The sequence below is a fragment of the Heterocephalus glaber genome, unplaced genomic scaffold, assembly GCF_053883595.1.
Source record: "Heterocephalus glaber isolate CG9 unplaced genomic scaffold, H.glaber_assembly_v1.0 deba00000818, whole genome shotgun sequence".
NCBI classification, from domain to species: Eukaryota; Metazoa; Chordata; class Mammalia; order Rodentia; family Bathyergidae; genus Heterocephalus; species Heterocephalus glaber.
Window position 1 is genome coordinate 12,567,897 of NW_028258164.1, and position 17,429 is coordinate 12,585,325.

At 42.4% G+C, this 17,429-nt stretch overlaps 1 protein-coding gene across 3 annotated transcripts in view; it reads right to left on the reverse strand.

The window, feature by feature from the left end:
- Window positions 1-1,137: 1,137 nt before the first annotated feature.
- LOC110345029 (spermatogenesis-associated protein 31A6-like) overlaps window positions 1,138-17,429 on the reverse strand; it is a 102,763-nt gene continuing 86,471 nt past the window's right edge. For 2 of the 3 annotated variants that reach the window (XM_087207773.1, XM_087207774.1), the window contains exons 4-8: window positions 7,073-7,175; window positions 6,108-6,179; window positions 5,256-5,310; window positions 4,632-4,692; window positions 1,138-4,367 (exon numbers count right to left, since the gene is read on the reverse strand). In XM_087207773.1, the coding sequence (XP_087063899.1) occupies window positions 1,172-4,367; window positions 4,632-4,692; window positions 5,256-5,310; window positions 6,108-6,179; window positions 7,073-7,175 (3,487 nt within the window). In that variant the 3' untranslated portion in view covers window positions 1,138-1,171. The remainder of the gene's footprint in view (window positions 4,368-4,631; window positions 4,693-5,255; window positions 5,311-6,107; window positions 6,180-7,072; window positions 7,176-17,429) is intronic. The other variant, XM_087207775.1, reaches the window with a different exon arrangement.

Sequence of the window (17,429 nt, forward strand, 5' to 3'; positions counted from 1 at the left end):
TGATACCTGTCTCTCTTTGGGTAACCTTATATTTGCCTGTTCTGCCTCAGAAGCAGGTGCAGGGAAATATTAGCAGAATACAAGTTCATGGGTGATTGCAAATATCCATATTCTGCACATAGTTCTTGTTCTATTAGTACATCCTTGCCATGCATAATGTTCACATTCACCATAGAGAATTTGTACCTGTACATAATGCATCTTAATTCATCTTTTTTTTCCATTCCTCTCCCTTCCATACTTCCTCTCCATGCATTTTTCTCACTATCATATGTATGTTGCTCATACCTTTTAATCAACTCATTTATTCACTGAGAAAATATTAAGCTCTTATGAGGTATGATTGAAAAATATGCTGAATGTTTAAATTTTTAAAACTTATTATAGTAAAAAATATGACCACTAATCTCCTAAAGATACTTCCCTTTGGTCTGATCACACTTTCCACATCACTCTTGCCACTTCTGGAAGTCTTTTTAATTGTGCTGTCATGGCTGCCTCAATGTTCAAAACGTTTACCTTTCATGGTTGTTTTGACTTTAGGGAAGAGCCAGAAGTTTCATGGTGCCCACTGCAGTGAATAAGGCAGATGAAGACACACTGCAATGTTTTTACCTGCCTTTCTATTAGATGGCTTTTGGCAGCAGCATTCACTATATATTTGGGGGGGGGGTACCGGGGATCAAACTCACTGTATTTTTTAAATCACACTTCACAAGGACACTCAGGGAAGAGAACTTTCAGAACTGCTGCAGAAAGTGACAAAAACCATCTTTGTTCTGAAGTTCTGCCTGCTACTGAAACCTTTTTCTCATTCAAGAAAGCTTTGTTAAATTTAACTGTTCCTAGCTTTGCTCCTAACAATCCCCACCTAAGAACCAACTGTGAGAACTTCCCTCTGTTCCCCTTAGCATTCGGGGGGACTCATAGCACTACTTTTTTGACCATCCTTGAGCCATCCAGGAGGAAGGAGTGAGTTGAAGTGCCTGGCAGCCGGCTCACTGGGGTCAGGAAATGAAGTTTGGAGACACTAAAGGACTTTCCTGAGTTACAGACCTGAAGCTGCTTTTAGGGAAACTACTCATTCCTTCCCAGGCCCCAGCACAATACAGACAGAAGCCACTACCTCTGATGGGGGAAAAAATCATTTATTGGGAAGCAACAGACATCCTCAGTAGGAAGATCTGGGATAGATGCAGGCAGTATTCTGGGACTGACTGGGGGACACCCTTTTCTGAAGGGCACAGTGCCTGGGGCAGTGAACGAGGTGGTCTGAGGTTCCTGTCCCCACAGGCCTAAGGTGGAAGAGACTTGTTAGGAGCTCAGGCTCCCTGGGAGGGAAGGCAGGGCCCTTGGGGCTGGCTCGCTGACCACAGGCATTCCGGTGGTAGAAGGACCGCTTCTCTGTCTGAGATTTCCCTTTCGGGACACTTTCTTGTGATCCATAAAGTTTATGTTGTAGCCTCATTGTCTCCTCTCCTATCCGTCCGGTAGGGGTCATGAATACCTGGGCTTCACCGCTCCCACTGTCCATAGAGAGTCTGCTGCTTGTGACTGACACTTGACTTTGGGTAGTGGTTGATGGTGGCTTGACTTTCTGCAGGGGCTCTGCCTCCCCTCTGCTTTTATCGGGGTATATGTACCGGAGAAAGTTCCTTCCTCTGTGCCCAATGGTGCTTTCTGAAGATGCTTGTTTTTTCTCTGACAGGAGCGGGGACTTGCTCCCCTTGGTGTCTCCTACTTCCCTGAGCTGAGAAGGGGGAATCAGCTCCGCAACCCCCCTCCCTTCTTCAGACCTGACTTTCTTCCCTCCTGCTTTGGGCCTCTCAAAGCTCTTTTTCCTCTCCGCTGAACCAAACATTTTATTCTTGCTCATCCTTGGATCCTGGGGTTTGGGCATCCTGAGCTCCTTTTGTTCCTGCCTCATTCTTTCCCTCCCTAGGAGGTCGCATATCCCTCGGGAAGATGATGGGCTATTAGCGATCATTCTTCTTGGACTCCCAAAGCCCTCTCCACTCTCAAGTGGGCCAAACATGTTACTCTTGCTCTTTGGTGGATCCCGGGGTTTCGAGATCCTGGGCTCCTTTTGTTCCTGGACCATCCTGTTCCTTGCTAAGGGGTCACATATCCCTCCGGAAGGTGACATGCTACTAGCAGACACTCCTTGAGTTCTGAGGAGACTTGTCTGAGAAGCCAGGATGTCTTCAGTGAGGAGAAACTCTGAGGCAGAGCCTTGAGGGACCTTGCCAGTGGCAAAGTCTAGCAGGAGGACCCCAGTGGCTGAATCTTCAGTCTGGTTTTGGTTTTTTGACTTTGCCTGTGTACCCAGGCATGAGTCTCCTGGGTCCTGAAAAGTAGAAATTTTGGAGGAGGGGAGGCTTTTATTGGATCTCAGAGACTTTAAACTCTTCAAACTCACATTGAGATTTTGGGAGGTTGACATCACACTGGCTCCCTTGGTAACTGCCCAGTCAGAGGACTTCTGCTCAGTCTCCATGAAGACGCTGTCTTCTAGATGCTTCTTGTCTGGACCTCTTGCTGAATCATATCCTGAATCACTTCTTGAGGGTCTCAACGTATTTGTTTCTGATCCTCCCTCAGACATAGACTCTAGGTCATTCACTGGGGAGTTTTTTGGAATCTCCGACAGACCTTTTAGGACCTGTCCCAGGTCATTGCTTGAGTATTTCCCTTCCTGGGATATTTCTGGGTGCCCTGACCTGAACTTTTGTATGACCTGGCTGCTTTTATCTGAAACCTCTGAGGTCTGGGAAGGCCCAGAATTTTCCTTTGCCTGCCTTGTCTCTGGGTACTTTTCCCTGAGCCCTGTCAAGCCCAGAGATAGGTGGGTCTTCTGGGGCAGTTCACACATGTGGTTTTTTTGAAAGTGTTGCTCCAATTGCTCCCGGAGCTTAGATTGTATGATATTCACTGGAAAGTTGATGTTTTCCTGGCTGGCCCAGTGTTTGTCAGTAGATTGGCTAACAACTTGCTGAGATTTTTTGGCCACAGGAGGTAAAACTCTCCTATTCTCTCTTTCCTCCTTCAAAAGCTTATCTTGTAGGTGTTGAATAGTAGGTGAAATGGAATATTTCTTCCCCTTCTTCTTGGTAGGACAGGAAACTTCCCAGGCCCTAACTGGAGGTGAAGAGCAAGGTACAATTGGGAGAGATGGAACATGGACCTGGGTCTGTTTCTGAGGTGGGGTCTGGGATGAAGGCATGGTTGGAGTCAAAGTTTGACTTTGGGCCACATAGTGGACCAAGGGCTGGGAGGAAAGGAGTTGCAGAGGTGCATTAGCCTGAATTTGCACCGGGATAGAATTATGAAGTCCATTGAATACAATAGGAGAAACCTCTAATGAGGCACCAGATGCTCTGATATTATCCATCAGGGACTCACTGTGTAGAGTGGGGAGGCCCCAGAAAAGCTGGCTGCATTTCTGCTGCAAGTGGTCCCACAAGACCTTGGGGTAAAAAAGCTCCTGTGAGACAGAAAGCTGCTCAGCTTTGCATCTTGTTTTCCAGAAGGCCTGTGGGCTGATAGGGTCTTGTTCTTTGCCCAGTGAGCTTAACATATTCCCCAGGGAATACAGGGGAACGTTTTGCCCTTCCTCTTCAGTGTTCTTACAAATCTGTTCCACTTTCTTCTTGATGAGTGTATCCAGCACTTTCTGGACATCAGGATTGAGGAAACAGGAACTCCCAACTTGTACCTGTGTGTATGCAGTCTCTGGCAGGACTGAGGCCTCTGGTGATTGGGGGGTGAGGTGGCCTCCCTGGCATTCACTGTTTGATAAGTTGGAGTGGCACAAGGCTCCGGGAGGCTCCTGACACTGGGAGAGGGCAGAGATGGGACAGCCTGTGTCACCAAGAATTGAAGTTTCTGGCTCAGGGGAAGACAACCAGCAGTTGTTGGGTGGACACAGGTTCTGTGGGATGGCCCCCAATGGGAGTGGTGATGAATCCTGCTGAGGAAGAGCCAGGCTGGGGTCTGGCAGAGGTGGCCGGGAGGCCATGGGACTAGGAGAATAGGATGGAGGGGGGGAAAGCAAAAGCGGCTGGGGTGAAAGGCATCTTGGAGGAATCGGAGGCTCTGGGGGGTGGTAGGCACTCAGGGCTGGCTGTGACCCGAGAGAAACTGGAAAAGTCTTCAGACCTGGTGACAAGGTAGAGGCCACAGGTGGAACGTGCTCTGTGGAAGGAGCATGGGAAACCAATGAGGATGAGGCGGTGACAAAACTGTCCTCCAAAGGCTGCCTTCTTGGTCTGTCAGCTCTAGCACATACCGACTGGAACTTCTCATCAGGGGCATCTTCTCTTAAGGGCTGATGAAGTCTGCCACCATGAAGGTCATTCCCTAGGTGGCTGAAGGAGACAGAAGGCACAAGCTATAGACAGGAGCAGATGGGGCCAGGAGGTCAGGCAGTCTGGCCAGGGGAGGACAACTACTGTCCATGGACCTTCCAGTGGCCCACACCCTGGCTCTAAAAGCCCCTGGACCCAGGGCTTTAGTCACACCCCACTCTAACCTGGGGTGTTCCCTCCTCCCCCAGCTCAGCCCAAGTCCCTGAGGTCACATCATAGCCCCTGGTGGGAAGCAGACACAGAGAGAAGTGGAAAGTTTCTCACCTTTGGAGAGATGAAGCCAGGTCATCAGTCCCCTTGCCTTCTTCCCTGCAGTCCCTACGAGCTGAAAAAGGGTGGAGGGAAGGGTTTCAGTGGAGAAGGCAGAGGTCTAAGATCACACAGGCTACTGAATGGAATGTCTCTTTGGGGAAAATGGACAAATTCAACCCTAGCCCATGCATCAGTGTCCAAAGATATGTAACCAGTGGGAGTGATAGCAAGTCACACAGAGAGCAGCACTTTATCATTTACAAGGGGCCCCGTCTCCACCAACCTCCGTGCTCTTCATAACCTTCCTGTGGAGAGAAAGGGCAGATCGTCTCCAAGAAGGATGTGCTGTAGCGAAGTGAAGCAGGTGTGCACAGTTGCACCTGAAGGTCCCACCACTAAATCCAGGAAGTATTGCCCCATAAAGGCCTGCTCCGTCCCTCCTGGACATCCCCCTTCCCCCAGCCGATCACAGGTTCATTCCAAGCACAAAGTTCGAGAAATGTTCCCAGTTCTGATTTCCTTCCCACGAGCCACCCTCTCGGGCCTCCCTAACTGACATTCTCACAGAGGGAAGCCCTGGTCGCTCAAGGACAAGCAAGGTCAAGTCACCTCTGGGGTGGAAGGACCAAACCTCACCTTTCCGAGTGCAGCTCTTCTTTCTGAACTTCCAACACTTCTTCACCACGTGGTACTGAGAGACAAGAAAGAGAGGGGGCTTGGGTCCAATTCTCTCTCTCCTCTCCCTAATCAATACTATTGGTGTTCTTGAATAATATAACTTTCTAATTTAGCACATAAAGTTCATTTTTTTAAAAGTGGCTTCTGCTTTTCCTCTTGGAAAAACACAAAATTTTCTAAGCATGTATTTCACAGTACAATATCTCTGCTCAGGAAGCAGGGATAGCTACAGGCACATCTCAGCTGCCAAGTAGGGTTCTGCTTCCTGAAGTCAAAGGTGTCTCTGGGCTCTATCAGGAGGCGCTCAGGGGCTCAGCACAGCCCATAGATCAGCTCAACATACAGGAAAGGCTTGGCCAGAGTCACTTGCCACAAGAGGTTGTCCTAGGTACCAGTGCTCTGGGCCTGTCCTACTGCAGAGCTCTCCAACTCTCTTGGGAATCCAGCCCATTCTCACTCCTGCCCTGCTCAGCCATTCCAAAAGAATGATGTTCTAGCTGGCCATGGTGGCACACACCTGTATTCAGTGCTTGGCAGGCTGAGGCAGGAGGATCGCTATGAGTTTAAGGCCAGCCTGGGCTGCATAGCAAGACTCTGTCTCAAAAAAGCAAAACAAACAAACAACCAAAACCCAAAAACAAAAACAAACCAAAACACAGATAAACAAACAAACAAAAAGAATGATATTCTAATCTTTCCTGAGACTTCCCCTCTCAAATTTGTCTCCCCTTGCTTTGGAAAAGTAATAGAAAGAAGAGTAGAAGAAAGAGAGAATTATTCTTTGTTAGGTCTGGCCTGAGGATTTCTTACCTTTCTGAGAATTTTTTTTCTCCCTAGTGGTGGTGGTGGTGGTGGTGGTGGTGGTGGTACCCAGAGATCATCCTTCGGAAGGAAGGGACATAAGAGGAGGTAAATAGCCACTCCACCAGCAACGGCGAGGATCATATCCATCACCCAAATGGTGGGAATGAAACATAGCCATGAGGCTCTAATGCTCTTCAGAAGAGATAGAGGATTCTCCAACATCTGAAGTGTACTGTCGCCCTCGGGCAACTGAACCCTGAGAGTTCTCTTGCAGGTCAGGGAGGAGGGCTCAGGCCCCCGCATCACAGAGTTCTACTATCCTCATCACAAAGGCTCCCCCAGGAGGGAGGGGTGACCAGAACCGCTGCCCCCCACCCCCTCTGCAGTGCAGCAGCTCCTCCAATCTCCTGAGCCTTCCTGATCTCTCCTGGAAGCTCCACCTGCTCAACCCGTCACACACAAACATTACCCTATTTCTATTCTTCCCCCCCTAGAGCCCAGACATTACTGCTTCCTTGGAAATCTCTGCCTGAGCTCTTTCAGTTTCATAATGTTTGAAAATTTTTAATTTTCTCTGGAATTTTTATTATTTGACAGGGATTATCACATTGAATTCTCTTTCTGCAGCTGCTGCTATCCTACACAATATGTTCTTGTTTATATAGACTCAGAAGTAGGACCAAAATTTATATTTATTTAGCTTTGTGAATTTTGTGTGATCTTTTCAATTAATCTCACCATTCTTCAGCTAGAGTATCTTAAAGAAAAATGAAATTACTGTATTAAAAATTCACAAGACCGAATATACAAAACTTAATAAATCACCAAAGGAAAGAAAAAAAAAAGAAAGTGGCAAGAATGACAGGATGTTTTGAAGCGAGAGGGAGTGTTTTCAGGGGGAATAATGGCATTGTCTTTAATGTAATAAATTTTTTTTTATTTTAAACATTCACTGTGTAGTTCAAACACACCTCATATATTTGTCGGGAACCATCCCAGTCACTGGGGATACTGCAGGGAAACAAACAAGCAGCATCCCAGCTTTTATGGAGTTTGAATTCCACTCGAAGGTAACTGAAAATAAGCAAATACACAAACAAGACACTTTCAGATGGCAATTCATTCCTTGAAGAAAATGGAGGAGCAACATTGCTGAAGGATTGCTGGAGAACAAAATGTTGCTCCTTGAGACCTACAGGAGAAGCTATGGAGAAGGCTGGCAGAAACTTTCTCAAGTGGCTTTCCGGGGGGCAGAAAGCCAGACATTTGTTCTGTACCATACTCAGGATATTATCAAGCATAATTTTATTCAGCCTCTTTCACCATCCCTTCCAACTTTATTCAAAGGGAGAATCTTCTCCTGAGAAAAACATCAGTAAATCATATCAATTTTCTTCTCACTCTTAAGAAGTAGATTATCCCAAGATCACTTCAAGTCACAAACAGCCTTATACCAGACCAATCTAGGATTATTAGATATCTAGGTAACTGCAGCTTCAATCCCTCTGACATGGGCTAATGCAGAGGGAAAATGAAAGAGGGTCAGGAAGAGCTTCACCTGGACCAGAACGGAAAGAATCTGGCTTTGTGCTTTCCAGAACTGGAAAATGTTTAGTGTTGACTTCTTCCTTCCTGGGGGTTTACCAGTGGGCCCTCTTTCTGGTAATTCCCTTCACTGGGAAGAAAGCATCTCTACTCAGAACAATCCTTTATGATTCCTTCCTCAGCCCTAGGCATAGGCCATGGGTGGTGTCTGCCGAAACTTCCACAGCCTACTAGGCATCTCTAGGAGTCAGGTCTCCAGCCACTCTCATATATGTTCTCTCTCAGTTTTAGTCCATTTGTGTTGAAACTGGGTAATTATTTTTAAAAATTAGTTCTGGGGGCTGTGAAGTCCAGGGTCAGGATGCGGGCACATTCACTATCTAATGAGAGCTGGTCTGTGTTGTACAGAAGGCACCCTTGAGTCCTCACATGGTCGGAAGGCAGAATGTCAGAAAGGGCTGTGCCTAGTTTTCTCTGCATTTTTCACAAGGGCCTAATAAGAACTCAAATCACTCACTCATTGTCCGATCACTTCCCAGAGGCCCCAACTCTTCACATCACGATGGGAGTTACATTTTAACACATGATTTCGGGGAAATATTCAGGTTATAGGCTACTCTTATGGGCTGAAGTTGCCTTCTAACCCTATTCCCAATAGTTTTGATGTAAGCACACTCCCTAGGGTCTCCCCAAAATTTTAGCCTATCAGTCTGTCTCTTATCCTCTAATCCCCTAGGCAGAAGTAAGTCCATTATGCCTCCCAACTGAAGGAACAACACAGTAGGCTTTGGTAGTGTTGCCATGGAAGAAGCTCTGTATCGCCACTTCCTTTGAGAGGAGGAAGACAAATTCCTGGTCTTTCTCAATGGGATAGACTAGGATAGAAGATTGGATTTAGCATAGCTTTTTCAAAATATTTATTGTCACAAAATCCTCCTTCTTTGACTGCCTTGAACCTTTTGTTTCAACAAAGGGTTTGAAAAGTTTTGGAACAGGCTTATGTCTATTCTGTTTGAAAATCTGATACAGGAACTAGCAGATATTTCAGACCATAAAATATATGCACCCAGTGGGGCATGGTGGCTCATGCCTGTTACGCACTAAGAGAATCTGAGGCAGGAGGATCACAAATTTGAGGCCCACCTGGGCAACATAGTGAGAGCCTTTCTCAAAAGAAAGAAAGATTTTTAAAATGGGCTGGGGTTGTAACTCAGTAGTAGAGCATTCCTGAGATGGATTCCCCGGTACCACAGGAAAAAGACAAAAAAAAAAAAAACAGAACCTGGTAGAAATTTCATTGTTTATCATCTTGCAATTTAAGAAGTAAGACAAAGAAACTTGGGTTGGTCTTGCAAAGATTTTTTAATTTTACTCTATTGTAATGGAAAGCCAATTGGGGGTCACAATGTAATTTATCTTTTTCAAAGGAGGCTAGGGGGCTGTTACATAGCTGATAGAATTGGAGCAGCCAGGATGGAAGAGAACAGTCAGAGGCTATGGTATGACACCATATCTTTTACTATAGGACTCGGAGAATAATATATTTGTGGGAGAAAACTCTGTTTTGGTCATGTTGCATTTAAGATGTCTGTTAGATATCTAAGTTCAGACATGAAGTGAACAAATTGAAATGTAAGTCTGGATCTCAGTGAAGAGCTAAGGCTGGAGTAACTGGTTTGGGAGTCATTAACACTTACATGGTATTTAAAGTCATTAAAAAGATGAGATCATCTAGAGAAAGAATGTAGAGGGAGACAGAGAGGGGGCTGGAAGCAAGTCTTGCATCTTCAACTTTTGAAGGGGTGAAAACCAATGGATCCAGCAAAGGTGACAATGCTGAAATAAAAATAATGCTGAAGAGATTCTATATCTCCAAGGTGATCTGTACCCAGAAATTATATGCCATGCCCCAAATAAAACACAGGATCTAATGTTTAAGAGGCCCTTAGGTTGCAGGTTAGACCTAGCATGGTAGAATTATCATTCTTGAAGCTGACATCTGTCTTGTGGTTTATTTACTGATAGTCTCAGAAGAGAAGGTTTACTTATTATCCCATTCAACAAAATCCATTCATTATTTTATGTTGTCAGACACTAAACCAGACACATTACAAGATGGTTTCTTGAAAGAAATGCAAGTAGATATGTAGTTTAATAAATATAATAATATAATATAATAATATAATATAATAATATAATAATAATATAATAATAATATAATATAATAATAATATAATATGAAATAATGACCATTAATTTAGATACAGTGCTGCTATTCTAAGTTCCTTAAGTATATTAATATTTTCATCTGCATAAAAACTTGATGAGTTTCAAAAATGATGCTGGAACAGTTCGATGACCACATACAAAAGAATGAAGTTCACCTCCGACTTCACACCATCCCCAAAGGTAACTCAAACTGAATCACACTTCTACATGTAACAACTGCAACCTCAAAGTTTTTAGAAGAAACAATAAGAGTAAATCTTAGATAAATCCTTCCCAGAAATGACACTGGAAGTACAAATGCCTAAAGAAAGCAAATAGATGAATTGGATTTCATCAAAATAAAAAATACTTTTGTATCAACAAAGTGAAAAGTAACACATAATGAGAGAAAACATTTGCAAATCACATATCTGACAGGGAATTTGAATCCAAAAATATAAAGAACATTTACAACTCAACAATAGAAAGAAAACCAATTCAATTAAGAAATAGGCAAAGGAATTGAATAGACACTGCTCCAAAGATTAAATAGAAAATGGCCAATGAGCACATAAAAACATGTCCCATGTTACTGATTAATGAAATATAAATCAAAACCACAAGATATTACTTCACATCCACCATCCTTAAGATGCTAAGCACAGGGAAGACGCCGAATCAGCCCGCTGCAGACAGGCAGGTCTGCGCACACCCTACCGAGGTCCCAAGTCGCACGGGAGATGCGGAATCAGCCCGCGCCCCGGCTACAATCTACTGGACCCCCCACCCCCCGCTCCTCTGTACAGCCACCTGGTTCCACACTACAAAGACGCAGAGGACACTGGACCACCAGACCACGGTACTGAGTCCCACCGCTCCTGGCCCAGAGGTAGGGGCTTCTGAGCCGCCATCCCACTACTCCTGGTTCAGAGGAAGGGGCTTCCCGGCCACCATCCCTCCCGCTGCTCCCAGCCCAGAGGAAAGGGCTTTTGGGCCACCTTCTGTCCCACTATAAAAGTCTTTGTAAATAGGGGAGGGTGGAGGGGGTGAAGGGAGGGCTAGGAATGGGGAAAAAATAAGAACCAAGATGCATTATGTAAAGGTACAATTCCCAATGAGAAATGTAATTGTGTTGTATACCTACAATGTATCAATAAAAGAATTTAATTAAAAAAATAAAAGATGCTAAGCACAGAGTTACAACATGATTCACAGATTCTAGTCCAGGTATACACCCAAAAAAGATGAAAATATATGTCCACAGAGAAACTAGTACTCAAGTGTTCATGAAAACATCATTGACAATAGCCTTCCAAGGTAGAGGCAACCCAAGTTTCTAAATGTATAAACAAATCATTGCACATGCCCAAAATAGAATATTATTTGCCAGTGAAAACAAGTGGAATGATGGTGGCTGAACTGTGTGTTACATGACTTATATCTCAACCAAACTGTTTAAGAAAATCACAGGCATAGAGAAAGGATAGAGGGAGCTTGCGTCTAGGGGGTTCTACTGGTCAAATTTGGGAGAATGTGAACATAAAAATAAGAAATAATGCAAATAAAAGGAATCAAGTGAGGTAGGTACTGTTTGTTTCCTCCTTTTACACATAAGGAAATGCATGTGCATCGGAAGCGACATCTCATTGCCACAGCTGGGATTTCACTCCAGGTAATCCAGCTACACAGCCTGCAGTCTTCACCACTGCAATGCCCAGTATTTTCTGAGCCCATTAAAACTGCACAAAATCTGACGAGGCATAGAGGGAAAAGGTAGGAGAAGGTAGATTTAGGAGGTCTTGGAAGAAGATATACTGCTTAACTTGAATCTTGAATTTTACATAGCATCTAGCAAGACAGCTGAGGGTGGAAAGGGAAGAAGATACGCTAAGGCGGTAGTTCGGAATGACAAAAGGTGAAGAAAAGTGACCTTAGCAGAGGAGGGAGAAAACAGATGTCAAAAGGTGGAGTCACAGAGGTAGGCACTAGCCTGAACTGGTGACTTACAGGAATATGAACTAATAATTGCATGTTGTTCAATCATTAACTTTGTTTTATTTATGCAGGAATAGAAAATAAACAGTCTCTTTACCAAATTCTCTAAAGTCTGCAGTGTAGATGGCTGATTAGTTTAAAAATGTACAGAAAGATAGAAGATATTGGTTATTTCTTCATTATTGCCTAATATTTACATGAAATTTTAAGGCAGTTTTGCAAATAGTTTTGTTATATGGATGGTTGGATATGATGTTGGCACTGGTGTATCTCAGTTTGGAAATCTCATCCTCATTTCTTTTTTTTTTTTTTTTTTTGGTACTGGAGATCGAACTCCAGTCCTTGCACTTGCGTAGCAGGTGGCAAAACCACTGAGCTAAATCCCCGGCCCTCATCCTCATTTAGATTCTAGTAACATTTATAGTGTATCTTGGCTCTCAAGCACTGTACTAAGCACTTCACCTCATCTTATTCTCACAACAGACAATGAGATAGGAATTATGAAGAAAATTCATGTTTAAAGAATTTAAGTGACTTCTCTAAGCTCAGTAAGAGGAAGATTTTCTAAGTAGAGTTAGACATTTTCACTCCATATTCTATGTTCTGCCCTTTACATGACAGTGCCATCCAATCTACCACCATTGGGGGCGGGGGGTGTCTGTGTAGGTGTCCGTGTCTATGTCTGTCTGTCTGTCTGTCCCTCTCCAGACAGTCCTGCTGGGCTCCAAGAAGGGAGAACCCTGAGAGACAATAATTCTGAAACAACACACCAAATTTACTTCACACTGGTTCCATTTAAAATTGCTGTAAAACATGTATGATTCAAGTTTCCTCTTAGTAATTGAATTTTAATCAAATATTTTTACTCGTAAGCATTATGGCTTTTTCATATTTCATACCCTGTATCTGAAGGTCCTGAAACTTTGCCATTATAAAAACAAATAATTACTTTCTTTTTTTTGTTGTTGTTAAATACTTTTCTTGGTACATTTTAGGTATACAACACAATTACATTTCTCATTGGGAATTGTACCTTTACATAATGCATCTTGGTTCTTATTTTTTCCCCATTCCTAGCCCTCCGTTCACGCCCTCCACCCTTCCCTATTTACAAAGACTTTATTTCCATTTTTTCCATTTCTCATCATTTTTCCTTTCCCTTCTTTCCTTTCCCCTGCCCCTCCCACTACCCCTACCCCTTTGGACCTTTTCTTCCTATTTTGCATTACCGATTATTCATTCTAATCATTGGTACATTTTAGCTATACAATATAATGACATTCATCGTTGGAAATTTGCACCTTTACATAGCCTCTCTTGGTTCTTATTTTTCACCCTTGCCCAGCCCTCCCTTCAACCCCTCAAGTCCTCCCTATTTACAAAGATTTTGTCCCTATTTTTCCATTTTCTCATATTAATCCCACTCCCTTCTATCCTTTCCCCAGCCCTCCCACTTCCTTCCCCTTTGCCCCTTTTCTTCCTATTTCACATTACCTATTTTACATTTTAGTCCTTATTTACACTTCCAGTTTCTCACACCAGAGAAACTATTCGGTGTTTATACATGTGTGTCCTATTTATTTCACTTAAGAGTACAACCTCAATGTGCATCCACTTAGCTATAAATGTCTCTAATTTCTCATTTTTTATGGCTGAATAGTACGCCATTTTATTTTTTAAAAAGCACATTTTCTTTATCCAGTCTCCAGTTGATGGGCATTTGGGCTGTTTCCAAGCTTTAGCTATCACAAACTGTGCTGCTATGAACATGGGTGCACATATATCACTGTGGTATGATTCTTTTAATTCTTTGGGGAAGATCCCCAGCAGTGGAATAGTGGGGTCAAATGGGATTTCCAGTCCTAGTTCTTTGAGGTATCTCCATACTGATTTCCACAGTGGTTGCACCAGTCTACACTCCCACCAGCAGTGGAGCAGGGTTCCTCTTTCCCCACAGCCCCGCCAGCATTGGTTATTGGTTGATTTCATGATAGCAGCCATTCTTTCTGGAGTGAAGTGGAATCTCAGCGTTGTTTTCATTTGCATCTCTCAAATGACCAGTGATGTTGAACATTTTTTCATGTATTTATTTGCTGCTTTTACTTCTTTGTCTGAGAAATGTCTGTTCATTTCAGATGCCCATTTTCGGATTGGGTCTTTAAATTTGGGAGGTCTGATCTTTTTAAGTTCTTCATAGATTCGAGATGGTAGACGTTTGTCTGAGGAAAAGCAAGTGAAGACTTTTTCCCACATTGTGGGTTGTCTCTTCACACTGCTGGTGGTTTCTCTTGCTGTGCAGAAGCTTTTTAATAAGAAGAGATCCCACTTGTTGATTGTTTGTGCTAGTTCATGGGCAACTGAGGTTTTGTTCATAAAATCTTTTCCTACCCCAATGTCTTCAAGAGTTCTACCTAACCTCTGTTCCAATTAGTTCAGAGTTTCTATTTTAATATTTAGGTCTTTAATCCATTTTGATTTTAGTTTAGTGCATGGCAAAAGATATAGGTCTAGTTTTAATCTTTGGCAAGTTGAAGCCCAATTTTTCCAGCACCATTTATTAAAGAGACTATCTTTCCTTCAGTGAGGGTGTTTGGCTCCTTTATCAAAGATGAGATGGCTGAGTGTGTCTGGCATTGTTTCTGCATCTTCTAATCTGTTCCACTGGTCCTCAGGTCTGTTTCTTTGCCAGTACCATGCTGTTTTATCACAGTAGCTTTGTACTATAGTTGCAGGTTGGGGATTGTGATACTCCCTGCCATGTCTCTGTTACCTAGAATTGCTTTTGATATTCTGGGTCTCTTCTTGTTCCAAATGAATTTTTGGATTGTTTTCTCAAGGTCCATGAAGTATGCTGCTGGGATCTCAACTGGAATTACATTCAATCTATATAGCAGTTTGGGAAGTATGGCCATTTTCACTATAATAATCCTTCCTACCCAGGAGCAAGGAATGTCTGTCCATTTTCTGATATCATCTTCAATCTCTCTTTTCAGAGTGCTATAGTGTTCAGAGAAGAGGTTTTTGATTTCTTTCATTAGGTTGATTCCTAGGTATTTCAGTTTTTTGGATGCTATTGTGAAAAGAATTATTTGCACTATTTCTTTCTCAGTGAGTCTGTCATTCATGTAGAGGAAAGCTATTGATTTTTGTGTGTTGACCTTGTAACCAGCTACTTGACTGAATTTGGTTATTAAGTCTAGAAGACTTTTGGTGGAGTTCTTGAGGTCTTCTATATAGAGTATCATGTCTTCTGCAAATAATGACAATTTGACTTCTTCATTTCCTATCTTTATTCCTTTTATTTCTTTCTCTTGTCTAATTGCTGTGGCTAATGTTTCCAGAACCATATTGAACAAGAGTGGTGATAGTGGACATCCTTGTCTTGTTCCTGATATTAGTGAAGGATTTGTTTTTGATCATTTAGTATGATATCGGCTGTTGGTTTTTCAAAGATGGCTTTTATCAGTTTGAGGTAGAGACCATCTATTCCAATTTTTTGTAGGTTTTTTCTCATAAATGCATGTTGGATTTTGTCAAATGCTTTTTTTGCATCTATGGAGATAATCATATGATTTTTGTCCTTGGCTCTATTGATATAGTGTATTACACTGATTGATTTGTGTATATTGAACCATCCCTGCATCCCTGGGACGAATCCCACTTGATCAGGGTGTATGATCTTCTTGATGATCTTCTGCATTCTGTTTGCCAGTATCTTATCAAGGATTTTTGCATCTATGTTCATTAGTGAGATTGGCCTATAGTTCTCCTTTTCGGTTGGGTCTTTCTCTGCTTTGGGGATCAAGGTGATGCTTGCTTCAAGGAATAAATTTGGGAGTATTGCTTCTCTTTCAAATTCATTGAAGAGTTTAAACAGTAGTGGCAGTAGTTCCTCTCTAAATGTCTTGTAGAATTCAGCAGTGAAGCTATCAGGGCCCGGGCTTTTCTTAGTTGATAAGTTTTTAATTATGTTTTCAATTTCATTGGTTGATATTGGGTTGTTTAGAATTTTTAGGTCTTCTTTGTTCAATTTTGGTAATTCATATGTATCTAGGAATCTGTCCATTTCTTCTGTCTTGTCCATCTTATTGACGTATAGGTTCTGGAAGTACATATTGATGATCCTCTGGATTTCTGCTTGGTCTGTTGTCATTTCCCCCTTTTCATTCCTAATTGCATGGATTTGGGCCTTTTCTTTCCTTTTTCTGATAAGGTTGGCTAAGGGTTTGTCAATTTTGTTGATTCTTTCGAAGAACCAACTCTTGGCTTCTTTGATTTTTTGTATCGTTGTCTTAGTCTCCATTGCATTGATTTCTGCTCTGATCTTTATCATTTCCTCCCTTGTATGAGCTCTGGGGTTGTCCTGCTCTTCTTTTTCTAGAATCTTGAGGTGCAGCATCAGGTTGTTTAATTGGGCTTGTTCTGTTTTCCTAATATGCATATTCACTGCTAAGAATTTCCCTGGTAAGACTGCTTTCATTGTGTCCCATAGATTCCGGTATGTTGTATTGTCATTGTCACTTAATTGAAGGAACTGTCTGATTTCTTCTTTAATTTTCTCTGTGACCCATTGGTTATTCAGAAGTCTGTTGTTCAATTTCCACGTGTTTATGAAATTTTTTCAGTTTCTTTTGCTATGGATCTCCAATTTCATCACACTATGGTCTGATAATATACAGGGGACAACTTCAATTCCTTTGCACTTACTTAAACATGTTCTATGTGTGAGTATGTGGTCCATTTTGGAGAATGACCCATGTGCAGCTGAGAAGAATGTGTATTCTGATTTTGTGGAGTGGAAGACTCTGTAAACATCTGTTAAGTTCATTTGTTCAAGAGTTTGATTGAGTTCTAGTATTTCATTACTTATTTTTTGTCTAGTTGATCTATCTATTTGTGTCAGTGGGGTGTTGAGGTCCCCCACTGCAATTGTATTAGTGCATATATGACTTTTCATGTCCGTTAGTATTTGTTTTATATAGGTGGGCGCGCTAGTGTTTGGTGCATAGATATTTATGATTGTCATCTCTTCCTCTTGGATTGTTCCCTTTACAAGGATGTAGTGTCCTTCTTCATCTCTCTTAATCAGTGTTGGTTTGAAATCTACTTGATCTGCAAAGAGGATAGCTACTCCTCCTTTTTCTCAGGTTCCTGTCACATGGAGTATTGTTTTCCACCCTTTAACTTTCAGCCTATGAGTTTCCTTTTGAATGAAGTGTGTTTCTTGTATGCATTATATTGTTGGATTTTGCTTCTTGATCCATTCTGCCAGTCTATTTCTTTTGATTGGTGGATTGAGACCATTAACGTTGATGGTTATAACTGAAATGTATTGACTTGTCATTGCCATGACTTTTTCTTTCTGTTGGGTTCTCCCCCTTTACATTAATTTCTTGTCATGCCAGATGGGTTCCTTCTGCTTTGCTTCCTGGGGTTGTGATCCTCATTGTCTGTTCCTAGGATATTGTGTAAAATTCTTTGGAGTGCTGGTTTGGTATTCATGAAGTTCCTAAGGTGCTCTTTGTCATGAAAGTATCTTATTTCTCCATCAGTTTTAAAAGATAGTTTTGCAGGGTACAT